At 48.4% G+C, this 26,446-nt stretch overlaps 2 protein-coding genes across 6 annotated transcripts in view; one reads left to right on the top strand and one right to left on the bottom strand.

The window, feature by feature from the left end:
- Window positions 1-8,215, top strand: part of NT5C2 (5'-nucleotidase, cytosolic II) — a 53,249-nt gene extending 45,034 nt beyond the window's left edge. For 4 of the 5 annotated variants that reach the window (XM_042019234.1, XM_042019235.1, XM_042019237.1 and 1 more), the window contains 9 exons: window positions 1,083-1,166; window positions 1,897-1,938; window positions 3,095-3,202; window positions 3,524-3,590; window positions 4,183-4,353; window positions 5,216-5,267; window positions 5,505-5,565; window positions 6,092-6,268; window positions 6,479-8,215. In XM_042019234.1, coding sequence (XP_041875168.1) covers window positions 1,083-1,166; window positions 1,897-1,938; window positions 3,095-3,202; window positions 3,524-3,590; window positions 4,183-4,353; window positions 5,216-5,267; window positions 5,505-5,565; window positions 6,092-6,268; window positions 6,479-6,730 — 1,014 coding nt within the window. In that variant the 3' untranslated portion in view covers window positions 6,731-8,215. Of the gene's footprint in view, window positions 1-869; window positions 959-1,082; window positions 1,167-1,896; window positions 1,939-3,094; window positions 3,203-3,523; window positions 3,591-4,182; window positions 4,354-5,215; window positions 5,268-5,504; window positions 5,566-6,091; window positions 6,269-6,478 lie in introns of those variants that run through there. The other variant, XM_042019238.1, reaches the window with a different exon arrangement.
- A 6,029-nt stretch (window positions 8,216-14,244) lies between these two features.
- The window catches only part of CNNM2 (cyclin and CBS domain divalent metal cation transport mediator 2), a 117,489-nt gene continuing 105,287 nt past the window's right edge, over window positions 14,245-26,446 (bottom strand). Inside the window, exons 8-10 of the mRNA XM_042018506.1 lie at window positions 25,238-25,303; window positions 21,388-21,572; window positions 14,245-19,198 (exon numbers count right to left, since the gene is read on the bottom strand). Of these exons, the coding sequence (XP_041874440.1) occupies window positions 18,989-19,198; window positions 21,388-21,572; window positions 25,238-25,303 (461 nt within the window). The 3' untranslated portion in view covers window positions 14,245-18,988. The remainder of the gene's footprint in view (window positions 19,199-21,387; window positions 21,573-25,237; window positions 25,304-26,446) is intronic.

Raw genomic sequence — 26,446 nt, 5'->3', positions numbered from 1 at the left:
CAAGAAATAAACATGCCTATTTGTTTCACTAAATCACAAAACAGATAAGGCTGTGATTTCTATTGTAATAACCAAAGATGAAGTGGAAAGTTCAGACACAGCCTTTATTCTGAGCCAGTGACCTACGTGATTTCATATTGATGTGCACAGTTTTTTACATAAAATATAAAAGCCAGAGGAAATGTTATCCAGGTGAACACACTGGCAAAGCTCATGCTGTTTCTTTCAGTGGTGAAAGCAACTGTGTTCGCTGCCCATCTTTTTCTGCCCAAGCAATCCTCTCTTTAAAATGCAACAGTTGAGCGTCTTTTTAGCCACAGGTATTCTTCTGCCACCCAACAGAAAAGCTACGCTTAGCCATGAGGGACTGAGGGAAAGATCCTGAAAGACTCACCAATGTCTAGTCTCTTGATAAACCCAAAATGTGTGTTCAGCACATCTAATTGAGCAAGCTCCAGTGGTTCCCTTACTCCTGCCACCTCTGCAGTGTGCAAGGCCCTTCTGGACCACTTTTGGAATAAGTATTTTTTTAGTTTAGATGTGCTCTGTGGTAGATTATCACTTTAAAGCAGTAAACCTTGTTTCTAGTTACATGCCTACAGAATTCTTAGGTAACTGTTCAGTGAGGTAATCAGCTATTTTGGCAGTGGACTGAGATTTCAGATTCAATAAAAATAGCCCCAGGAATAAATTCTCCCTAATTTGAGGTTGGAATTATAATGCGTTCCAACTTGTGGCTCATGAGCTCAGATTTCACCTGCCTCTGGGCCCATTTCGGGAACGGACTTGGAGCTGGAGCAGATCGGTGGGAGCAGCACAGGGTGCCTGGCACTGTGGTTGGCAAGGGCACCGCAGCCCTGCTGAGCCCTTCCCCCTCGCCTTCCTCCCCTGGGCTGTGCTCTGGAGGGGTTCCCTGGATGGACCAGCAGCTTTCCTGGCTCTGGCCAGTGCACAACACGTGAGTTTGCTTGCTCGATGGTTTGATTTGCTTTTTTTTTTGTCTGGTGGGGTCATAGTTGAGTGTTTTTCCCATGATGAATGTCTGTAACTTTTGTGTGTGACTTGTTCCCCTTGGCTTCCAGGGGAAGCTGCCACTGCTGCTCAGCCGCATGAATGAAGTGGGGAAGGTGTTTCTCGTCACGAACAGTGACTATAAATACACAGATGTAAGTGCTGCTTGCATTGTTGGGAATCATGGAGTAAGCATAAGCCAGCCATTTGGATGGGTTTTGATGGGACATGTTCTGGTGGAGAATCGTGTGTTTTCTAACCTACGTGTAGGATGGGTTAGTGGTGGATGCAGATTAAGTCTTGAGTCACCTTTTGTAATCCTGGTTCTGGCACTGAGCTAGGTCTGGCTTAAGTCCCTCTGTGCCTCACTCAGTTCCTCAGCAATTAAAGGGCTGAAAGGGAAAGTGATATTCAGTTTTGGATTTTAGCATCCTTTAAAATGCAGACTTTCCCTTTCAAGTGAGATAGTCTGAGTACAGACAGGTCACCAAACCAAGGTCCTGGAGAGGTCTGAGACCCAGAAAGGGCTGTCTGCTAAGCTGAGAAATAAACACAGTTACTTCCACCTCCAGGTGAATGTCAGGATGTTGCAATACTGCTGATCTAAAGATTTATATACCATTTTAAAGCATTGCAAGATACACCTGAGGCAGTGTGCAGTTTTCTGAGGAAACTGTGTTATTTGATTTTAAAAACTACTGGTTGGATTCCTGTCACTGTCCTGTTCCATTCATTCTGTCTCCAAATCTTAGGCTGACCTCTGTGTAAATTCTGAAAATAAAGTTCTGCAATCTAAAGAGATAAAATCAGAAAAGTATGCTTTTATAAACTACACAAATGCATGTTTAAAAGCACATATTTGAATACTTTCTTTCTCTCTTTTAGAAAATTATGACTTACTTGTTTGACTTTCCACATGGACCAAAGGTATGTGAATTCTAGACTGCAGTTGCAGTAGACACTGATGTGCCTAATTATCTGTGTAGCTGGAAAGCTTTTTAATCCTGCTTCATCGACTGCATGGGATTAGTTGCTTTAATCTGGTTAAAATACACTTGCTGTTTTGTGTCCTGTTTGAATGGGATCAAAGCAAATACAATATAACAAAGAGAAAAGGGGCATCATCTGGTCTCAAATGGTAATCTGTGTTAATGATAACATTATTTCAGTGATAAAACATTTCAACTGTGGCGTTTTGTAGCCAGGTTTCTTAGAAATAACACACAATGGTTTAGATGTTGTTAAAAAAAGTCATGATGGAAAGGAAATTGTTGTATAAAACAGCAGAAACATTTAGGGCTGATCATGCCTTAATTATCATAACTCTAAAAGTTTCAGTCATGCTTTTTTTTTTGGTTTTCTGAGGTCAAAACTCAGCCCTGCAACTTTTGGAGAAAGGCTTATGATACAAATTTGTACTGTTCTTTCAGTCTCCCAGTGAGAGGCTATCTCATGCTCAAAAGATGTGTTCTCACACTGCTTTAAAGGCAGAAGGCAGCCAAGGGAGAAATTTTGAGAGCATAGAAACTCACCACAACTGATAGCTAAAGAAGCCCCTTGCTGTGGTCTTGATCTCACAAAGTGCAGAAACATGGAGCAGAAAGGGCTCAATATCCTTTGGGCAGGGCTGTGATTCAAAGCCATGCTCTGTGAAATAGAGTCCAGGCATTCTCCCACTCCTGGCAAAAGTACCAGCATGGCCTTGTAAGCTGAAGCCGTGGAGTTGCATGTGTCTGGATCTGCACGGGATGTCACCTTCAGGAACAGTGGTAGGGTGTCATTTACAGCATCTTTATACATGGCAGCTGTGCCCTGACAGGGATGTTCAGTGCTGTTCTCCTGTCTCACACCATGTCCTCAGCCCCCACTGCTAGGCTGGGATGGGATGGGCTTGTGGCAAAAGGGGAGTGCTTTAGGAGATGGTGCTGGCACCCCAGTACTGTCCCACAGGAGGCATGAGCTAAGGGATTTTGATGGACCAGCACTGTCACGAGGTTATGGCTATGGACAGTGACACTCCAGTTAAACTCCCTGTGGTTTTTTGTGTCGTGCCTGATTCTGGGGTTTGTTTTTGCCTTTGTAGCCTGGGAGTGCCCATCGGCCATGGCAGTCCTACTTTGACCTGATCCTGGTGGATGCACGGAAACCCCTCTTCTTTGGGGAAGGCACCGTATTGCGGCAGGTGGACACGGTGAGTGGTCAGTGGAGGGTACGCCATGGCTGGAAGGCCTCCTGCACCTCCTGTATGGCATCTCTCAGTGACAATGGTCAATGCAGTGTTTAGGCAGGACCTACCCTAGAGGCTGTGGGCTGGAGTCTCCTCTTAGTGATTCCTGAGCAACCCCATCACCTCAAGGCTTTGCTGGCTTCCCTAACATACTGCAGGTGGCAGGAAAGCCACCTATGGGCTGCTTGGGAGTGAGACAGACAGACAGACAAAGAGTGAAGTATCAATATAGAAAAGATCCAGGCCATCAGCTGTTCAGCACTAACACACCACCTCCTTCCACAGGTGACCGGGAAGCTGAAGATTGGTACCTACACTGGCCCGCTGCAGCACGGCATTGTGTACTCGGGAGGTGAGGCAGGAGCCCTTCTTGTTCTGTGGAGCAGCTCTGACGTGGCCTTCAGCCACTCCAGCTGTGAGAGGACTTGTGCCAGGCAAGGTTGTGCTTCCCAAAGCACATTGTTTTGTGCCCTCTGCACACTGCACCAGAAGCTCTCCATGATTAGAACTGCACAATGCAGGGACAAGATGGACCTGTTCCTCCTCAAATGTCCTTTTCTTCCTTGCCAGGGAGGGTCTGGAAAATCCCTGCAGGGCTTGTGGTGGCTGCAGCTGGCCCACAGCAGTGTCCCCAGCTGTACTTAAAGGTGCTGCCACCAGCATGACCATGCTTGGAAGGTTCTGCCAAGCCAGGGAAGGGCAGTGGGTGGATACAGAGCTGTCTGTGACACCCAGGGCTCCATTACTCTCACATGGGGTGGGAGGCAGCATGGCCTCTGTTGCTGTCATTCATGCAGGGGTGTGTATGGGCAAAGCTGCTCCTGGGTGAACTCCCAGGCAGGTGAGCAGTGTCCAGGGCAGCCATGGTCAGTCAGTAGAGGTTTCTGGGAGGAAAACGCACCTGTTTTGGCTCACTGTTCTGAGCCATGCCATTCTTCTCTCAGGCTCTTCGGACACGGTCTGTGACCTGCTGGGGGCCAAAGGGAAGGATATCTTGTACATCGGAGACCATATCTTTGGAGACATCCTCAAATCCAAGAAACGCCAGGGCTGGCGGACCTTCCTGGTGATCCCCGAGCTGGCGCAGGAGCTGCACGTCTGGACAGACAAAAGCGGTCAGGAGCCGGGCAAGCCCCTGGCCAGGCTTTGCTCTTGCTTGTCTGATGCTGCACCCCTGAGATCGCCAGGGCTTAGGGGTGCGGGGGAGAGATCACCCTGGCTTGCCACTTCTCCTTTTGGCCCTTTTCCCTGGGTCTGGATGCTCGTGGCAGGAGCTGGGGTGCCTCTCTGTGGGCTGGCCTTGGGGTCCCAGGCCTTTCCTGTGCTCTTTCCCAGGGGCTTTTGTGTGTCATCAGCCAAGTGCTGCCCTGGCCACGGGAGAAGCTGCAGCTGGGTGGGGTTGAGTTGTTCCTCATCCATAACCCCAGAACATCCTGCCCCTCTGCATATATGGAGCCGTGGCTTCTATGTTAAAAAAATTCTGACAAGACCTGGGTTATTCTCCCTGTAATGCCTGAGCCATGACTGCTCTCCCATCTGCAGGGAGTCCCTATTCACCAGCTGCTTCCTCCTCGTTCCTCCCACTCCCTCTGCTGCTCTGCCGCCAAAGTGCTGTGTGTTTCCCATCCTCCAGCGCTCCTGCTTTTCTCCCAGGTTTGCCCTTTGGTGTGTAAATAGGGCTGGGGGTTATGCAAGGTGCCCCATGGCTGGTTGGAAGGTTTTGGTGAGAGCTGCAAAGGTTCAGCCTCGAAAACAAAAGGGCCAACCAGAAACCAAGCCCAAAGTTCTGCCCATGGCACAGAGTGTGATTGACCCCTCTCCCTGCCCAGAGGCCATGAGGTGCCTCCAGTGTCCCTGCTCCAGTGTCCGTCCGCTGCCATGTGAGGGGAGCGGGCAGGGGAGTGGGTTCACTTTCAGCCCTTTTCATTTCAACAGTTTAAACTTACCCTTTTCCCCTTTCTTTTCTGGATTTTCCAGCCCTTTTTGAAGAGCTGCAGAGTCTGGACATTTTCTTGGCTGAGCTGTACAAGTGAGTGTTCAAACAGTGACAACCTTCCTGCTGCCTCTCCTGGCTAATGAGCAGCAATGACAAAACCTTGGGGTTGGGTTAGTGGCACTGCTGCTGGAGCTTTGACTCAGGCCTGGGCTCTGCCCACAAGACCAACCTTCCCCTCCAGACCAGCCTCCCTCCCCCAAGCCCCATCCCACAGCATCTGGTTCTGAAAGACTTTTCACACCATGTATTTACCTTCTCGCCTGTAACTAGGCATCTGGACAGTAGCAGCAATGAACGCCCTGACATCAGCTCCATCCAGAGACGCATTAAGGTACCAATCATCAAAATCCCTTTTCATCCTTTTGGATCCCAAAGGGCTTAGCAACCCAACCCCACTGCTCAGTCCTGAAATGCTTTGCTCTGCCTTTGGGTGGGCACAGCAGGCTTGGCAAAGCCACTTCGTCTCAGCTCACTGGTGTCACTGGCACTCCTGAAAGGCAGCCTGGTCTGGAATAGGGTCCCCTTCCCCATGCCCACAGCAGCACTGGCTGAGGGTGCTCACTGCTGCAGCATGTGGTACTGGCACACAGAGGCTCAGAGGGGCTGTAGCCTCTGGTTCAGCCAGCCCTGGGGTGCCAGCCTAGAACAGTGCTGGCCCTGAGCCTGCTGCCACCTTCCTTTGTTAGCTGGGGCTCAGCTGTGCCCTGATGCCACGGGATACAAGCACAGAAAGCCTTGCTGGAGATCCTTGCAGGTCTCATGTAGCCCCCAGCCCTCAGGGCGCTCCACCTCAGTGTTGTCATGGCTCTGAGGTGCTGCCTGCCTGGCCCAGGATCTAAGCTGCCCTTTCCTCATAGAAAGTGACCCACGACATGGATATGTGCTACGGGATGATGGGGAGCCTCTTCCGCAGTGGCTCTCGGCAGACGCTGTTTGCCAGCCAGGTGATGCGCTACGCTGACCTCTATGCAGCCTCCTTCATCAACCTCCTCTACTACCCCTTCAGCTACCTCTTCAGAGCTGCCCACGTCCTGGTGAGTTGCAATCCCAGGGAGGTGGGCAGGGCTCCCAAAGGTGCCCATGCTTGTCTCCATTATCACTTCCACAGGACACAACAGCATCTTGGAGGGTTGGGTGGCATTTGATAGATCGTTGACCAAACGGTTGCATTCTGGGGTTTGCTCTCCATGTGTCTCAGGGACTGGGACACCTCTTGTCACTTCCTCTCTCTGTTCCACATGCAGATGCCACACGAGTCCACAGTAGAGCACACGCACGTTGACATCAATGAGAAGGAGTCGCCGATGGCCACACGCAATCGCACCTCGGTGGATTTCAAAGATTCTGACTACAAGCGGCACCAATTGACCCGTTCCATCAGTGAGATCAAACCGCCCAACCTCTTCCCTCAGGCACCTCAGGAAATCACACATTGCCACGATGAAGATGATGATGAGGAAGAGGAAGAGGAGGAAGAAGAGGAGGAAGAGGAATAAGAAGGAAAAAACAAAGTATTTCTGAAGATAAACCATGACTCTTAGCAGTGATCAGGAATGGATTCTGTTGTTGGGGCCCTTGGGGTGATGGGTTGGGGGGTGTGATTCTTGCAAAGGCACATTTTGAAAGTATTTGGAAACTTCTAACAAATTAACACTAATTAGGAGGAGACCCTTGTTTTCAGTTTTGCAGACGGTTCAAAAAGCTGATGGATTCTACCTGGGTGGTGCATTCAGATTGGACTGCCCACCTGTGCTGTCATGCTACTCCCATTACATTTCGGGATGCTGCATGGTTCTCCCTTTCCCATCATGTGTTGCATTTGGTTTCCATTTGAACAGTTTCCTATGAACGGTTTTTGGCATTTGTTACATTCTCTGTGGAGACAGAAGGGATGTGCTGAGCCCTGCAGGAGACAAAATTATCCAAATCCTGCTGCCTGTTAGGTTGCTGCCTTTAACCCTCTGCTCCTGGGTTACATAATCCCCCCCTTCACATGTTAGCCAGGGTGTTGCTGTGCCTTCCAGCACCCCGTTTACCTTCTGTTGGTGTGAGTTTCTCTGTGTAAGTGGTTTGACTCCTCCAGCCATCGTGGATGACAGTGAGATTCCAGCTCTTGCACATCTGCTGCCATATATGTTTCACCTGTAGCTGCTCGTTATCCTCTCCCAGTGTCTCCAAGCTCAGCATCAGCATGTGATGCATGATTTCCAGGGCATTTCTCAAAACAGCTGAGCTGCACACTGTTCTCAACTCCTCCAGTTTCAGCAGTAAATATTAACCCAGGAGCTTGAAGCTGTTGCTTTAGCATTAACATTAGTCACTCTGTGTTCCTCCTGACCTTTCTGTCCTCTCAACTTTAAGTGAAGCATCCCAAAACCAACCCCAGCCACCATGGGGAGTGAAAGGGCCTGTTGTGCCAGGGTGCTGCGGGCCACATGGGCCTGCCCTAAACTAGGAAACAGCACATGCCACAGGGCCAGCCCCACGGGGGGAGCCGGGAAGCTCCCAGCCGTCCGGCAGCTGCCCTGGTCTTTGGTCTGGTGCGGAGCAAGCGGAGCCTCATCGCTGGCTGTGGTGGGCAAGGCTGCGTCCCTGGCCAAGGAGCGTGATGGCTGCCGTGTGGGGACCGGGGGGTGTGCCCTCATGGATGGGCAAGTAGTCCTTGTGCCTGAAAGCCAGCCCAGGGAAGGCACGGAGCTGGCACACAGCTGGGCAGCAGTGCCCTGTGGTTTTCCTCTGAGTCACAGGTGCAGCCTCCCTTACTCCAGCCTCTGCCGTTCGCTGCAAAGGGATTACAACGAGGGCCCTCTTGTAATGAATTTGACTGTTTCAGTACCATAAACTCATTTAATTTCTTTTTTCATTTTAAAGTACCTTAGTAGAAAATAAAATAAGAAAAACCACACCACCACCATCTGAGCAGCAAAATGCTGCTCTAGTGGCAGTTATTCAAGTCAATAAATGATGATGTTTCTAAGAAATGCCTGGTGTTTTGTGGTGTGTTGCTGAGATGATGAGGGCTGTGCTGGAATTGGTGGGAAGAGGTCTATGGGGTCCCAGCAGGATGGGTGACTGAGGAAGAGTGAGAGCACCTTTGGGAACTGGTCATGTAAAGCACTGAGGAGCAATGGCAGTGGATCTTGCTGTAAGGGCACACCTGGTCCTCACATTGCCCCCAGAAGCAATGGTAGGTCACGAGGCTTTTGTTATCACCTTCTGCATCAGCCAGGAAAGCATGGGGAGGGCAGAGGAACATTTTGGCTTGGACACAGAGAGTGAGGAGGGGCTTTTCTATGGTGGGAAGGGCAACATCCCCACACTGCCACTGCCTCCTGTGTCTTGCCAGGGCTGTTCCCCACAGGCATTACCAAGGACCACTTCCTGCCCCTTCACCCTTGCAAGACACGTGCTCAGGGTGGCACCAGGGCACAGCACAGCCTGTGCTCACCAGGAGCTGTAAACTCACTTAAATAGACAAGAATACCCAGGGAAGGCCAGTGCTGCCACACAGCCACACAAGGCTGCGCCCAGCTAAGACAGGCAGCCTCGGGCACTGCTGAGCTCAACTCCCCTTACAAACAAAACTCCAAACTACAAACAAAACCAGACCTGAGGAGGTTCCCCCATCAGCACCACCACAGAAGGATGTTCAGTACCAGGGCCCAAAGTGCCAGACAGAAAAGCAACACTAAATGGCAACAGCTGGTGGCCAACACTCGACACCTGACAAGGGATTGCTGAAAACTCCAGAGCACTGGGACCCTGACACCTCAGTTTTGGGGTCTGCAGAGGAGCTAACGTACCCACAGTGAGGCTGGCTGCAGGAAGGATTCCCGGGAGCTGTTCCCGAGCCCTTTCACCAAAGGCCATGCTGGGCTCTGCTATGTTTAAACTTTGTTTCTCCAAGTATAGCTACTTGAATTTTTAAAGCTTTAGCTCAGCAGCTCGGGGAGGCATGTGGCTGCAGGAAGGGAGGTCTGGGGAGCTCCATGCATTCCTCCTTCCCAACCGGTCACCACAAATAGCTCACTCCCAGCCCAGGGCTATTTCTGACTGAGATGGGGAGAAGAGTCTTCAAGGCTAGAGCAATGGAAAGTATTTGACCCTCACTTCATGGTGGAAAAATGTCAGGCAAAGCCTGACAGACACACAGGCACTGCCCAGCCTTGTACGATCCTGTCCATCTTGTGCTGGCTCCACCAAGAAGTTGTGGTAACTCATGGACCAAGAGCCAGGGTGATGCTTCTTGCCCCGGCTGGCACTGGGGACATGATCACAGCCCAAGTTTCCCTGCCCACACCTTCCTCAGGCAGCTGCCCATGGCTCATCTGCACCAGCTGCCCCTTTCCAGAAGCTGGTGGCCTGGCAGTACCTGTGTCTCCAATCACTCTGCAGAGCTTCAGGAAAAGTTCCTGCTGCTCTCCCTACAACCTGTCCCCCAGCCCAGGACAGACATGCTTTGCTTTTGCCCACCAGCTGTATTCTCTCCTGCAGCAAAAACCTGGTGGAGGCAAGGAGGACGCATGGAGGCAACAGGCCTCACCCCCTGCCCTGAGCTCTCACTGACCTGATTTCTGGCTTCTCTTACTTTCTCCACCACCTCACATCCACCTCCCCTGCTCCGCAGAGCCAGAGGGGGCTCACAGGGGCTGCACCAACCAAACCCTACCAGGAACAGGAGCCCGAGGCTCACTGCCCTTAGCCACAGTGCTGCAGACATCGTGTGTTGGGCACTGCTGCTTCTGACCAGGTCACAGTCATCAGAGCTGCTCCCAGCTCCTCTTCCTTTATGCCACCTCCTCACTCAGCAGAGCGAGGCCCAGCTGCAGCTTGGTATCAGGATGTGCCCGACCATGATGGAGGGCGCAAAGCCCTGTGCCAGTCCCTGAGCAGCAGCCGTTCCAACCTCTGGCCTGAAGCCCCAGCATGGCAAACATGGATAAAGCAATTCCGTAATGGCAGAGCCACTGGTCCACCCTGGCCTTGCACAAGGGTGCTTTCCTACATGAGATCAGCCTTGGAGGCCACTGGGCTGCAGAGCCTGGCCATGGCAGGAGGTACTGCTGGAGCCTTGAGGACACAGAGCCCTGGCTACAGCTCCCGCCCTGCTGCTGCAGTGTAGCCTGGACTTGAGCAGCCAAAACCCATCCCATCTCCCTGAAGGGATCTAGCCTCTTACACCCTCCCTTCCAGAAGTCCTGGGCTCTCTCTATCCTGCTCCTCCTTCCTGCTGCTAATTACCACCAGAGCCAGCCCCAAAGTTGGCCTCCACATTAATTCTACTTACGTCGTGCATGCAGCATCCCACCATCCTCCACCAGCTGCCAGGGACAGGCACAGACAGGGGAGCAGGAGTCCTCAAGGACCTGCCACTCTATCCTGTTGGTACATCATGAAGGAGTGAGGCCCAGAGGAATGGAGCCATCCTGCAGCACAGAAGCAGGGACAGAGGCTGCACTGGGTGCAGCAAAAATCCCCCACAAGGTTTGAGCAGCTGCTGCCCAATTTGCTAACCCAGGGATTGGCAGCTCAAGACCTGAGCACAGAGGAAAGCCCGCTGCAAGGAGAGCAGCTGGGTGAAACAGCTGCAAGGAGGAGAGTGGCTGAGGGATGGCATAAACACAATATGGGCACATGGCAGGGCTGTATCTGACACACAGGAAAGGGGCTGCTCCTCGACCAGTGTGAGCTGGAAGTGATGGTGGGCAAGGGACTAAGCACAGGCTCGCTCTCCTGCTCAGAAATGCCTGTGTTGCTGCAGGCTCCACACAGCTCCACTGCCGAAGTCCCAACATGAGGAGAGAAAGCAGCAGCACCCAAGTGCAGGGGGATGGACCAACTCACTCCACCAGCTGCTCCTGTCCCACGGAGTCACCATCGTCCCCAGCCACATCCCTCACTGGTGACCCCCAGTTACGCCCTGCCCAGCAGGAACATGCACTACAGACAGACAGCATCTACACTTAGAGACAAACATGACCTACGGAGAGCAGGTTGTAAATAAGGGGTTTTTATTACTGAAAGAAAAAGACCCTCACCCTTGAGGGAACTTCAAAAAGTCAGCTGCTTGCCGTTGCCACCAGCTTCCCAGCCAGCCCCTGGTCAGCAAAACCACCAGAACAGCCCTCCCCAGCTTGAGGACTTACAGGCCCAGACCCACCAAAGCAAAGAGCAACACCTGGTTCTAAAGGAACAAGATCCGGCCTCTCTGTGGCTCTTGCAGCTGAAGTGAAGATTAAAGACTGTTAAATGTGCCATTAGCAGAGATGTGGGTACGGGATCACAGACATCAGCCCCACCACCCACATGCCAAAATCTGTCCCTTGGAAATGAGGGGGGAGCATAGAGGAGGGAAAAATGCATAAATTGGAATGTTCAACAGAAAAAAAAATCATCATTTATCTAAAAAGAATAGAAATAAACAAAATGCTTTAAAACAAAATCACAAAATATACAAATAAATCTGGTACAAAATAAATAGGAAAGATTGGAAATCTACAACAAAATTGGAATAATTATAAAATTAATTCGTATGACAATCAGTATATGAAACGTATACACTTCATTCAGGATTTCAGTTGTGCTTATTCAGGTTTATGTACACACACGGAAATACTGTAGTCAGAATACTACAACTCTGGAAACCCGAAGTCATGTACAATATGATACAATTTGCAAAGACCACATACGATGGCAAATAAGAGGGGAGAGCTGGCTGGAGTGGGATCAGACAGCCATGAAAACGCACTGCAAAGGGAGAGCTGCCACGCTCCAGAATGGGGGGACCAAGGCCAAGCCAGCAGCAACCAGGACAGGGCTCGGGGCAGCCAGGAACGAGAAAGGTTTGGTGTGAGACCTCCAGCTGCTGAGCACCAGCTGCTCATGGCTTCCAGGAACACATCTCAAGTATTCGGGGTTTCAGATTCACTGTGTTTGGCATCCAGGCACCTCAGCAGGGCCTGACCCTGAACTGCTCATAAGCCACCCTTGTGCTCAGGAGAACGTGGATCAAATGGGACCAGAGCACTGCTGCTGGGCTCCTGGTGGGTTTCCACTCTCCAAATTCCTTGTGGTCTCCGAGGAAGGCAGAGCCCCTTGAGCAGCATCCCCTACCCTCAGTGTGAGAAATGAAGACAGAATGGCTGCAGCATGGCCTGTTCTCAACTGCTGGCCCTCCTTCTCACCTTCCTGAACAGTCAGCTGAAGCCCAGTGAGAGGAGCAGAGGAGCAGCTGCGGCCAATGAGAGCACAGCTGTCACAGAAGCCCCGCTGCTGAATCCAAGCCAGCACAACACAGAAGGACAGAGCACGTACCCTGGGTGAAAACCTGCCAGCAAAGCCAGCCCAGCCCAGCCCAGCCCAGCAAAGCCAGCCCAGCCCAGCCTGCTGGACCTGAGATTTTAAAGCAGGAATGACACTAGAGCTGATCTAGGCCCGGCCAGTCTGTCACTTCTCAGAAAAGGAGCTCATCAGGAACCCCTCACCCTCCCACAGTGATCTTTGGGACATGCATTCCATATTGGCACTTCCAACTAAAGGCATCTGACACCAACTAGTTTCTCACTTGTATTTGGAAGGATTTGGTTCAACAGTGATGCCCAGAGGATAAAACACCACCTCCTATTATAAAGCTCTGTGATCAGCAAACAGTTGAGAAGGGATGCTAGACTGCTACACCAAGCACCAAATGCTGGGACAAGCCTTTCCTCCCCAACGAATCTTGCTACCAACCAACCGCCACGCCGCTTTCAGGAGGAGAAGACAACAAAGAAATCAAAACCACCCCTGGAGCATTGGAGCCACCTGCAGCCTTTGCACGTTTCAGGCTCGCAATAGCTGACAAACCTCCAGCTCGATTCCATGAAAGGCCACTTCTGTCAATCCAGCCAAACCTTTGCTTCTGGGGGAGGACTAAACACCAAGCACTTCCTTAGCCAGAAATCTGCACCGGAGGAGCAAGAGCAGCCAGGGCACCACCCTCTGCAAGATCCTAGTGATCAGCCCCTGCTCAGAGGAAAAACAGAGCCCAAAGGCAAAACCTGAGAGGAGAATGATGTTTTTCAGCTGGAGACAGAAGACCAGCAGCTTTGAGTACCGTATTTCCAAGGTGAAGAACTGCTATAGAGTCTGACCTCAGGACAAGAAGAAAACGTCACTTTGACTGAATTCAGTGCTAGAAACCTATGAAACAACTCCATCTGCCAACTGTACAGTGCCACTTGCTGGAGGCAGCTTTCTAGCAAACCTCTCCCATCCCTGCAGCTCAGGAAAATATGCACACACCAGATGGAAAAGCTCAACTGCACTGCCTTAGACCCAGAGCAACAGCATCTCCTCGTCTGGATGCAGCCCTGAGACTGGCCCCAGAGGAACACAACTCAGCATGAAGCCAGGCTCCTGGACAAGAGCAAGACACCAAGCAGGATTGCTGAGGGGGCTCTGCAGGAAGACCTGGATGTCCAGGTCCCCTGTGCTGCCCACACATGGGAGTGAGGCCAGAATCATCACAGACATCACACCAACAAGAGACCTGCAGCTGATGGACCAAGTGTAACAGCAGTACAGGGATGAGGGTGGCTGCCCAGCCCAGCCTGTGGTCCAGAGCCTGTCCTCCCTGCTGGCCAAGTCAGGATGAAGGCTGCTCTCCCATCCGTGCCATGGAAGATGCCCGACTGTGTTAGTTAAGCTCATCATTTCACTGCTGGGCCAAACCAACCCTCAGTATCCAGGGAACAGGTACTTCTTCAGGTCTGTGTAGACCCCCAGTGTAGAGCCAGGTGGTGGGACGGGCAGCATGTCTGGGGCTGCACTACACCACAGCCAGGGTTCCTGCCTTGGGACAGGGCACAGTGTGGACACAGGGACTCTTCAATGCTGGGCGGGCACCTTTGGGATGAAGCCTCAAGTAACCATGACAAGAGGTACTGGGCAGCATCCTTCCCCACCCCCAGCCCCAGTTTTCTATCGGTAATCCAGACACTGGATAACTGGACAACTGGTACACAGGTACTAGATTGAAAACCACAGATGTATTAGATATTGTATAAAATATGGTACATCTTTCATGTGGGAATGATTTCTATAGAGAGTGTAATTCTGCACAAGGAAGATGCATGTTCCAAGGGGTCCTGGAGAACACGGCTGTGTTCTCCATCATGTAGGATACTTACACAGGATGCTCATGAGGAGACAGGGCTGCTCTTTGCCATCAGCACCCCCACATCCCTTGGCTGAGCTCTGCAGAGATCACAGGAAGCACCACTGCTGCCCAAGCAGCCCCTTACACAACGCTACCTCTTTGGTTTTCTTTGAGCTGATTTGAACCAGAGCCTGACACCACCAGTGCCAAATCTCATCCTCATCCAAGCTGGGCCCTGAAGGCTGAGAAGCAGCAAAGGGTGATGTGTGTGGGCCATCAGGGCAACTCACCCTGCTCCCCCTGAGCTTTCTCCAGGTCTGAGTGCAAGTGGCCATATCCTGAGACTCCTACTCTTGCCAGCTCCACCCACACAAAAAGGCACTTAAAGAAAAGAAGAAAAACAAACAAACAAAAAAGCCCCCAGTGGTGAGGAAAAGGGGAGCAAGTCCAGGAGAAGAAGGGAGAAACAGAAAATCGAGCATAATGTCAATGAGTGGCTGACCCCTCTTCCACCAGGCCCAAGAACTGCACACCTTCAGCAGCCAGCTCCAGCTGCCCCTGCACCGGTCTCAGCCTCATCCCATTCCTGCTCAGTCCAGAGCAGGAGCTTACAGGGGCAAAAAGAATGTGAGAGCGAACTATACACGACACAGGTTTGGAGCAGAACTGGTGAGCAGGAGAAGGAACTGCCCTGTGGAGCTTCCTCTCCTGGTGCCTCTGGATGGGGCAGGCACTTCTTCCTGCCACACCAGCCTTGGGGCTCCAGCCCACCAGCCAGTCCAGACACCCTGCCAGCATTCCTCATCCCACTGTGGGATAACCCATCCAGAGCTCCTCCAGGGCAGCAGCCTTCAGCTGCATGGGGATTTCAGGGAGTGGACAAGCTGGGAACAAAACAAGAAGCACTTTGTAAACTCCGGAGGGTCTGAGCTTGCGGCACAGAGCGGCCAAGGCTGGTTTGCTAAGCCCCCCACTAAGCCCCTCTCCTCTCAGAGCTAATGTGCTTCATATGATCTCCACATCACCAGAGTCAGTCTCATTTGGAGAAAGATTCTCACTGGAAAGCAAGAACATTCCTTCACTCTTTACAAAGATTTGGCAATACACAGAATTAAAAAAAAAAAAAATCATAGTTACAACAGATTCAGGTTCATTTCGTTTAAAGGAAATTCAACCAACAGGAGTGTAAAAGATATAATTCACAGTTGTGCATTTAAGATATTAGTGTTGAAAATCTCACTTCAAAGAACTCTTGTGCAAAATTGTATTGACAGTAGAAACTATGGCTAGATGCCCTCCCAGCCTCCCCCAGCCAACAGGCCATCATCCACCCTGCTGCCTGCACCCAGAGGCAGACGGGCAAGGGGAACAAAGGCGGCAGCAGGAGTTGACATAGGAAGATGCAGTATCCTTTCTACAAGTCAAAGCCTGGCCAAGGTCTGAGGTCAAGTCCAACGATTCCCAAAGCCCCCAGCTGGTGCCCTGAGCCGCGGTGACCAGCTGTGTGTCCTCATGGCACTGCAGCACCACGGCATCCGAGCGCCCCACGAGGCAGAGGGAGCAGATCTGCTCGGGCAGGACCCCCCTGCAAGGGCACGGATTGGATGCCGTGGCATCTCCACTGCGGTCAGGAGAGCCAAGCCCCGGCATCAGCAAACGCCATCCCGAGGCTCAGAGGGATCCTGAGCTGGGCGCGGGGCTCCTCCACTGTGATGGTTCCCACCGGGAGGGCTGGGAACCCCTTGCATTTGTTAAACAGTAAAACTGTAAATACCCTGAGAACAGGGAGACTGGATTTCTTCCCCTCCAGGGAGAGAACCATGCTTTGTTCTTCAAGCTAATTAGTAGTAGCAGCTCCTAACCCCTCTGGGTCAGGTACATATTTTCCATATGAAACACATCTATAATCAACTATTTTTATGGAAATTAAGTGAAATTACTTCACTTTCTGTTATTTGATCTGTACAAATGATGAAAAACAGTCATGCAAAAAATCACCTGCAAATTTTGGAACAGTGCAGCATGGGCAGAAGCAGGAGGTATTTGCTTTGGGATCACATGGCTTTGGTTGGAAAAAATGGCGCTTTTTTTTTTTGCCTTTTTTTTTTCTTTTTCCTTTTTTTTTTTTAAAAAGGGAAACAGACATTGAAACAAATCCATAACCTGCCATAAGAAGCAGAAGTCAGATCCAGCGAGCAACCTCATCCCAGAGAGAGCTGCCTTGACTTGAGCCTTCCCTCCTTTGGCAGGTTTGACAAAACGGATACTGCATCTCAAGTTCACCACCATGTCAAACACTTCCAACAAACTTTTACATTCACCAACACTAGATAAAAACTGGCGAGGTGAGTCCCTCGCCAAGGACAAACGCTGTAACATCTGGACATTTTGCTCTGTGAGAAAGGTGCAATATTGGCAGCTCTCTGGGAAGGTGCAGGGCTCAGGTCAGCCCGTGCTGCCGCCGTGCGCTCTCAGCAGTGCTGGGCTGGCGTACATCAGAGCGAGGGTGGGATGGAGGCTAAGGACACACTTTTAGATGGGAAAAAGTCAAAAAGCTACATGTGAGAGCAAGGCTTTGGAGGGCCTGTTTCCTCCTCACTGGGTGCACAAGTTGGATACTGTGCGATTTCTATGCCCCTTGCAGGGACTTCATCCTCATGGGTGGCTCCCACCAGGGTGGACAGCAAAAATTAGGGCTGCTTTCTGAAGCTGGAAGAGAGAGGAGGAGGAGGGACACAGGCAAACCCAATTGGCTCTGACACTACACACTCCAATTCCGGCAGGGAGATCCTGCAATGGAATATTGCACCTTTCCAGCCACCAGTCACACAGACGGACCATGGGAACTTGCAGCGAGTGCCTTCCCCAGCCTGTGAGAAGGGGAGACGGGGCAGGCCTGCAGGCACAGAGAGCTCTGGCAGTTGCATTTGGGGCTGGGGGCTTCTTTGGGTGTCCCCAAAGAGATTATCCAGGTGTAAAGAAAGAGAAATGCCACATAGCCAGGGGCCATGGCAGGGTCTTGAAACAGAGAAACCACAAAGCCTGATTTATCAATCCAGATACTGAGGGCAATGTTCACATTTTGTTTGAGACAGCACTGGAAGGGGAGAGGACTGGGGGGGAGACTTTTCATTTGAGGACTTAGACTCCATCTGTGGGAATGGGTGATGCACAACTGCCATAGGGTGCCTCTTGCTGGCACCCAGACTGCATCCAGGTTTTTTGGGGTGGAGGAATTGGTTTCTGCTGTCCAAGGCAGGTGTTGCCCTGCATTGGTGGCAGCTGGGTAGGAGGCTCTCTGCTCTGCTACCTTGGTAATCCCTACAATGGCTGTTAAAAGGGGAAAGAGAGAAGGAAATGCACTAAATCCACTCAAAGGAATGAACATGGCTGGGAACAGCCTGGAAATGAACCTCTCTGAATCCCTGAAGTGCAGTACACTTGCGTCTGGAAAGTTTTGTCAGCTCTGATGGTTCTGGCTCCTCAGCAGTGCCCATCCTTGCACTGGCAGAGGTTTACTGTCACCTGGAGCATGTACTTTGGGTGTAATTGTAGCAGCATCTTTTGTGTTAATATTAGAGATTACAGGGGGGACAGGGACTGATGTTCTGATACTCAGCAAAGGCTGCACATCTGCTCTGGCCAAGGTAACGGTGCACAGACCACTGCAGCACGGGAGTGTTTAAAGACTTGGCATCTCAGGGTGCACACATTACTTCACCATGCAATTGCCAGGAACACCACGAAAAATCACCCAGTTACTTCACTATGGAATATCACTCCCGGCTTTCATTTCACAGGACTGCAGTTTTGCTAATGAATTCCTTCCCCCTAGTATCATCTTCAACATACACAAAGGTTTTGGAGGTTACAAAACTGTAAGTGTAACAATGGTTTTGCCTGTTTAACAAAGAAACCTTCTGAAATATCATTAAATACCAAAGTAACCACTCCTTCCCTGAAAATTAACTGGAAGAACATAAAAATCCTCACCTCTTGGTCCTCCAGGTGGCTGAAACCAGAGGTTCCTTGAAGCTTGCTCATTCTTAGGACACAAATAACATACAAGTACCTGTTACTAACTTTTTCAACAGGGCAACAAAAAGGACCACAGAGGGGTGAGAAGAGGCCTAAGGACATTGGAGCCAATTCACAAAACCACGACAGAGCCCATTTGAGGTTCATGAGGGACAGAAACAATTTAAAACTCTGCAAAATACTTTTTAAAAACATGATCTCTTTTGAAAAAATAATGGAGGAGCTTTTAAACTTCTCCATATGTGTTTGAGAAGGAAAAACCCAACAAGGATCAAAAGTACAGATAAAAAATAAACATAATTCTACTTTGCAAGAAGAATTTTCATCGTTCTCAAGGGTGGCTCACCATTCCCAAATTATGTTTGGGTCTTTAGTCTCTCTTGCTCTTTGCTCCTTTCTTCCTGTTTCTTCCTCTTCTGCTCCCAGAACGGACGCAAAAGTCTTTGGTCTCAGAACACTGGATGCAGCAGTGTTGCAAGCACGCACTAATGGTGTTCACACTCAGGGAGGAGGCAGGAAGGAGCGAGGGCTGGTCCTGCTGAGGAGATGGGATGGGTGGGTTGTGGGGAGTCAGCTCCTAGATGGCTCCTTCACTGTGCATACTGTGGTTGGGCTTGTTATGAGTCACACAGTTCTGTTCATTCAGCAGGTTTGCTGTCTCGTCTGGCAAACCATCGTGCAGCTCCGTAAGAGTCAGTTCAATTTTAGTGTTTTCACTGTCCGAGGACTGAGGTGTTTTGTCCATCCGGGATGCCATCAGGGCATTTTGGTACTGCTGTCTTGAGATCTGCTCCAAGAACAGGGAAGAAACAAAAAAAGTCAGTCAGACTTCTATGTCTCCTGTGGGACACACTGAGAAAATGAAGTTCCCTCCCTTTCCAGATGACCACACTTCAACCCCTCTTTACCTGTTTCCATAAAACATCCCTGCACTTTGCAAGCCTAAAGCATCCCAGCTCAACACCCACAGCATGGGGATATTTCCAGGGAGGGTGGAAGAACAGTGCTGTACAATCACCATGCTGTTCAAAGGCAGGGATTTATTCCTATGCAGAGATTTTTAAATCAGACCTCCGTTTCCCTCTAACCATGCACACCTTTAGGAGCAGAACCAGAGATCAGTGAAGTCTTTCTCCCAACTTCAGTGAGCTCCTGGTGAGGCTCTAAGTGTCCCTATAGAGCCAAGCCAGCTCTATAGTACAAGTACAGAGTACAAGCATTCCTGCTCTTGTCTAGGCCAGCAAACACAGCAGGAGCTACAGCCTTATACATAAGGACATTTGATTCTAAAAAGACTGAGATGCCCATAGAGATGAGTCCAAATTAGCAACCCATGAAGTTTTCCACTGGTCTCTGCAAGAGCTGTCTGCACTCAGCAGAACAGTGATGACAGGGGCTGGCCTAGAGCACAGAGTGGCACTGCCCACAATGCCCCAGGGACAGCAAAGCCCATAGTCCCCGTACATCTGCATGTGGTGGTGGAGAGCAGAATTCCTCCCGGAGCCACAAGCAACCAGCCCTGTGAACTCCTCCAGGCCAACCTTCTCAGCCGGGACAGGCAGCAGGATACATGCACACTGACAGCCCCATGAGCCCACAGCAGTGGGTGATCTTGACAGGCAGGAAGGTGGAAGAGATGAAATGACTTTTAGAAAACACTACGTTTCAGTAGCAACACAAGAAAGGGACTGGAAATGGAGAGAGTCAGATGGACCAGGTCACAGCTCCAAAAGCAAAATCCAAACATGCATGAGCAGGTCACAACCCTGGTTTTACAAGGTATTAATTGAATGAATAACCACGTGGCACAGTGAAAACACAAACGCTGAGTACTCTGACCTATGCGTAAAGCAGAGGTGTGCAAGTCTGACTGCAGAGATACCAGGAGAGTTTAGCAATCATTAGCCTCAGTATGAACACAGTGAGATTTGGAAGGACGTCACATAAAGCAGCATAGGGCAAGCAGCTGCTCTGTACAGCAGATTAGCCATTGAAATCTGTAGTGAGAATCACTTGTCCAGGGATAAACATGTACTGATGTAATCCTTGAAGGATTGAACCACTGACCAGTACGCTTGCATCTCAAAGTTTTGACAGCAAGACTCTCCTTTTAAAATTTGGCTACAGAATATTCAGTTTAGCATTCTAGTATGTCTATCCTATTCCACACCCTTAACATTGAATTAACTGACAGAAGTTAAGTTCACAAATCACTTGAGTTGCATACAAAGAAACTGTGAACGTGCACTCAATTTAAGAAAAGCATCAATGTCAACTTCTGGTCATGGGACATCAGCTTCCCTGGACTCCCAGCCGGGCTGGAATTGCTGCCAGCATTAGCTGTTCCTCAGCTCAGCTAGATATCCTCTCCCACAAGACTCACACACATTTCAGTGTGGGATGCACCATGCTGAGGGACAGAGCTGTATTTCATGCAGCAACTCACTGGTAGTATGAGACATGAGCCTAATACATGTGAAGTTAAGATAAAGAGAAATGTCCAAGACTTCTCCAAGCAGAAGAAGGATGGCAAGTCGGAAAGTAAGATCAAGAACCCCAAACTGAAACCAAAATCAGAAGTGAATAAAGACTGCAACCAACAGTAAATGTCTCATCCTTTAGAAAAGGACAGTGTCTGATAATGAAGAGTCTCCATTTCAGATGGCTCCAAAAGCTTCATGAGGACAGGTTTGACTAAAAGCAGAGAGGTTATTTTCTATAATATTTCCTCAAAGGACCTGTAATCCAGAAGATTATGTGGCCAACTTACTTACAAGTCCGAATGAGAAGAACAGTGAAGACAAATCAGTGGACAGCAGATATTGGAAAAAAAGTAGTTTAAAGTAATTTTTAAACAGCTGCTTTCATAATGCTATTTACTCACAGAGGAATTTAGAGGGAATTCCCTTCCCCAGGCTCTCCATCCTACCAGCCAAGCCCGACTTTCCAGCAGGGTCTTTCTAGCTTTTTTCCTACCTTGACAAACTGAATGTCTGTGAGGGCTTTCACTGAGTAGTCTGGAACATACACCTGGAGGAAGGACGCGTTCAGCTGGTTGTTGCTGCTCCCTAACGTCGGGGTCACTGCGTCGATGCGATCGCTCCGGTTTAAAGAGTCTGAGTGATTCAAGCCACAGGGCCGAGGTGGAGACTTGTTTTCGGCTAAGAAACAGGCAAGAGCAAGAGATTTCTTAAATCAAGTGGAAAAATTTAAAGTCACCGTTTCAAAGGGACATAATAAATTGTGACGTAGCACAAATAAACTGCAAATGCTTAATCCATTCATAAGTAGACATGTGGCTAAACAACCAAATTATCCTGAAAACTGGTACATTTTCAGTCCAGAGCTGGTAGCCAGTGTCACTGAGTATGCCCTAAACAAAACTGTATTTGTTTATGCTGCTACAGACATGCCCTAAGAACACAGTGCTTCAGCCGATGAGCAGAAACTACCACAGAAAGGTAACTTCCCAAGACTCCCTTACAGGAACTCTTGACAGTCAGAACATGCTTAATACATTTTGTTTTCCTTAATCATTGTTGCTTTCATCCACAGTCAGTCCCAGTTGAGCCATACCCTTTTTTATTTCATCTGGTACCTACATATGCCTTGTTCCGTGAGCTAGAGCAGACATTTTCTGTAAGAGTAACAGAGTCCTCAGTAGACCAGAGTGCAGTCCACATGATGATTACTTCAACACTTCCTCTCAGTGCCTGAAGTGGCAAAACCTCAATCAAGGAGAGCAAGCCCCATGTGGTACATGCCAGCCAGTGACAGGCAAATTAGTCCAAGCTAGAGAGAAAAATCTGTGTCCAGGAAAGGAGAACACTGCAGACGTCATTTTCCACCACTGGCATTTAAGTCCTGCAGAGTTTCACTCAAAGACGTCACAGCAGTCCCCTGTGAGTGTGACTGGACACAGTCTATCCAAAGGAAACGTGCTTTCAGGACACCACAGACATTCTGCATCTGTGGCTTCCACCCCAACAGTAACCCAGAAGGAGGAGGGCAGAAATACACCCTAAGAGAGATTCCAAGCCCTCCTGTAGAAGGGCTTCTCCCTGGGCACACACACAGTACATACTGATCAAAGAACTATCTTTGGGACTAGAGAATTTTTGGATTTTAATGCACTTAAAATTCATTCAGCCAGCCCAAACTCAAACTTGATGTAAGCTACACTACTCACCACACGATCCCCATTTTCAAGCTGAAAGACCATTTTAATATAATCTTAAGATAAAAAGTCTCTTTGAGGAAATCAGCAACAATATCCTTACAAGCTTTTCAAATTTGTTTTTTGAAGACTTTTTTACATAATTTTATTTCCCAAAAAACCAAAAACCTCCCTTAAATTTAACCCTACCTCTGCCACTTAATCACTAGAAATATATCTCCTTGTCCAAATGACACAGCCCGTTCCACACCTCTGAATCCAGCTTTTCCTAAACCTAACACTTTAGAATGCAGAATTGCCCTGATTCTTATTCCCAACTTAAAATCCTCCTGATACTGTCTTTCTTACAATTTTAAAAAGGGGAACAAAAAAATACCGGTTCTGACTACTTGACGATTTTCCCACCATTTCTGCGCTATGGAATTAGTGCAGGTCCCTGTGGCAACACCCACTGCAGGCTTAGGGGAAAGCACTCTGAGCCTTGCAAGGTTTTCCTCTGTGCCAACTTGCCAACTTAAAAGCCACAGCAGGCTGCAACAACTGCTGCCAGGAGCCAAAACTCCACCCGCACACAGGGCTTGATGCTGAAATTCCCACTGGAGAACAGGAACTGTGAAGGCGGGATGAATTTGTCCTCTTTCCCAGCTCTAGACACAAAATATGGCTGTGTGTGACAAGAACAGCATCACGGCTGCTTGGGATAAAGGCTTCCATCTGGAACATCTTTACACTAGTTTGACTTGTACCTGCCTTTTCTTTCCACCAGGGATCTTACAGTACATTATTAATAAAAAGAAGGATACAGAGCAATATGGCAAAGCAGTATAAGAAAAAAAAAAGGGAGAGGTGAGACAAAAGGACAGAACAAAAAAGTAACATTTCTAAAAATGTGAGGGAAACAACATGATTTCTGGATCACATTCAGTTCAGGGAAGGAGAAGAGAAGATAATGAAGAGGGAAGGGTACAGAAAGAACAAACGACAAACACCAGGCAGGTCCATGTTAGAGCTTTTCTACCCAGGTTTTCCCACACTCCTCGCCTTTCCATACAGGGGATGAAGAGCACAAGCCACAAGATGGACATCAATACAAGTCTATTACGAATTTGTGGTTAAACAACAGGATTATTTTCATAAGCACCCCACAAAAGATCTGAGTTTCATCAAAACTGGTACCACATTGCCACAGTGACCAGGCTTACACTATCAGTTTCTTACAAAGGAGATTCTTCTCACTATTATTTTCCCTTGTTTATTTTTTGTAATTTTTTTTTATTTAACTGGGGGAAAAGCTATGAAAGTATGCTTGGCATTTATACTGGAAACAACCTGCATGTGCAAAGTGTACACTTATTTGTAGAATGGAAAAGGGAAAATAAAAAAAAAAAAAAAAAAGAAGACCTGGCAAAACAAAAGAACAAAGCCAAGAAAGATAATCAAAGTTGCCAAGCTTAAAGGAGAGCCATCAGGTACTTTAATTAAAGAAAGATTAAATTTCTCCCCCTTCTTTGGTGTTTAGCAGCAGGAAACTTTAACAGGGCAGGAAAATATCCCCTGCAAGGCAACAACCTGTAGTTTGCTCAGAATGTGCATGAAGATAATTTAGGGACCATCAATGAAATACATTTTCTAAAGTTAAAGGAAGAGGGGGAAAACAGGAAGCAGATGGTGAAAGTGTATGAAATGCATGATATGTATTAATGTTTTAGAGATGTTTCACTTAAATATGCATATCATTATCTTGTTTGCTTTTAGTTCTGGGAAAAGACATTTCGTCTGAAAAAAACTTCAAAAGGAAGACATATGTTCACCGTGACCCAAATTATTTTAGGATTCTGCTCTTCCTACAGACTTTCTTGATGGGTTTCCGTTTTTCCCAACCACTCCATGCATGCACTGTCTGTACAGCTCAGTTCTTGACCCTTCCCAATTTATAATCTCTCAATCACATCTCAGAGCTCTTTTTGGCCCAGTTTGTTCCCTCCTTGGTCTCTGCTCTCCAAAGGGATTTCTGTGTCAGTCAGCTTGGTGATACAGCAAGGAAAGGCCTTAAGCACAACAGGAACCAGAGAATCCCACAGAAGGTCCCACAGCCTTCTTGCACATTCCATTGCAAATCCATCCACTCAGCAGATCACTGTGCTGGTCCATGGCATGAACCTCACTGAGAGAAAGCTCAAAGCTTTCCAGGAATTGAAATGCCCAGACTGTATACAAACCATAGAATTGACCCATATGAGAATATAAAATACTTCCATTAAATAAGTTTTCCTTTTATGGTGGTTTAGCAGCAGACATTCTCCTCTGCCAAATGCATTTCCTTCAGAATTTTTTAAGCCTCAGCTTGGGGGAGAATACATTTTCCTAAAAAAACTCCCTTCCTAATTTTCCACCAGCATCCATATGAGAAACAAGAACAAGCACATATTACCAAATACATTTTCTTTAATGTGTTTTTAGTTCTTCCCACTCTGATGACTCTGACAAGTTACCATAAACAAAAGTTCAGGATACCTACCTGTGACGCACAGCTCAGTGCTGGACTTCTCCCTAACGAGCAAAGGGGTCAGACAAATACAGACTGCAGCTGACTTTTTATGGCATCAGGGCAGTCACAAGAATGGTGAAAATAGAAGCATGCAGATTTACCTGGAGAACCTGCTGCTAACAACTCTGTTCTGCTGACAACAAAGGTACGAGACAGGGACAAGGGAACTAGAAGAGGGAGAGAAAAAGGATGAGATCACGACCAGAAAGGCGGCAGCTATCCACACTTGACAGGGGAAGGAGCCAGCTGACAAACTGATGAACTAAAACCACAAGTGCAAATCAACTGTGAAAAAGCAAAGGGTTAAAACAAAAGCAAAACCAAAAAACACAATCAAATTCAGGAATAAACCAAAAAAAAAAAAGACCAAGGAATAGGAGTGAAGTGAATAATTTTCACTTGCTAATTTAAATTATTATCCAGCACCAAACAGTCCGTCAAGGTACACTCATGTTTTTAAATAGTTCAAAAGGAGCAGTGGTGCCTACTCCACCTGGAAGGCAAGAATTAAAATAAGCCAGAAAACTTCAGGGGTGTTCTTCCTTATGGGAGTCAAATAATAGAAATAAAACCAAAAGGTACTTCATAGTTCTTCAAGTTTCCAGTAAAATATCAAACAAGGCTGTGACTCTCCAAGCTCATCCCTGTTGGGATGGGTACTGTACTGCTCACCATTACTGCAAATCCCTCCCCAGCAGTAGTTAAAGAAAAAAGCTTCACTCTTTTCTTGGTTTTGTTGTTTGTTTATTTTCTGTGGTTTTGTTTGTGGGGTTATTTTGGTTTTTTGTTGTTTGGTTTGAGTGTTTTACTCTCCTCTTAGTGGCTTTATCTTCCAAGTGGGGAGAGCAAGCATCTGAAGTCTATTTAGGACATACGAAGAGCAGGAGTTTTCTTTCATTCCACAATAACTTAGACTTTCCTTGAGTTTTTCTGTCTACACAGAGCAACAGGAACTTATTTTTATGAGCTCATCTCAACAGAAATCTCAGGATGCTGCAAGACATCATAAAACAAATTCTCTAAACCTGGAGGGAAAGCCAACAAAATGAGGGGTTCACTACTGGTAAAAAAAAAAAAAAGGACAAAGCCAACCAGTTGAAGGTAAACAAATTCAAGATTGGCCAAGGTTACTTTAAAATAGTGCATATCTATAAGTGCGATATGGTGAAATTGAAGATGGATTTAAGGGCACACAAAGAGGAGACCATTTGACCTGACAGGATTTGGGATAACTGGCATGGGTGTGGGGAGGGTTAGGAACATTAAAAAAAAAAATAACCAAAACCCAACAACACATGAAACAAAACAGA

The sequence above is a fragment of the Corvus kubaryi genome, unplaced genomic scaffold (genome assembly GCF_017639235.1).
Source record: "Corvus kubaryi isolate FWS band 111438036 unplaced genomic scaffold, C.kubaryi_AGA036_p1.0 138, whole genome shotgun sequence".
In the NCBI taxonomy this organism is placed as follows: Eukaryota; Metazoa; Chordata; class Aves; order Passeriformes; family Corvidae; genus Corvus; species Corvus kubaryi.
This window is presented reverse-complemented; position numbering and strand designations above follow the sequence as displayed.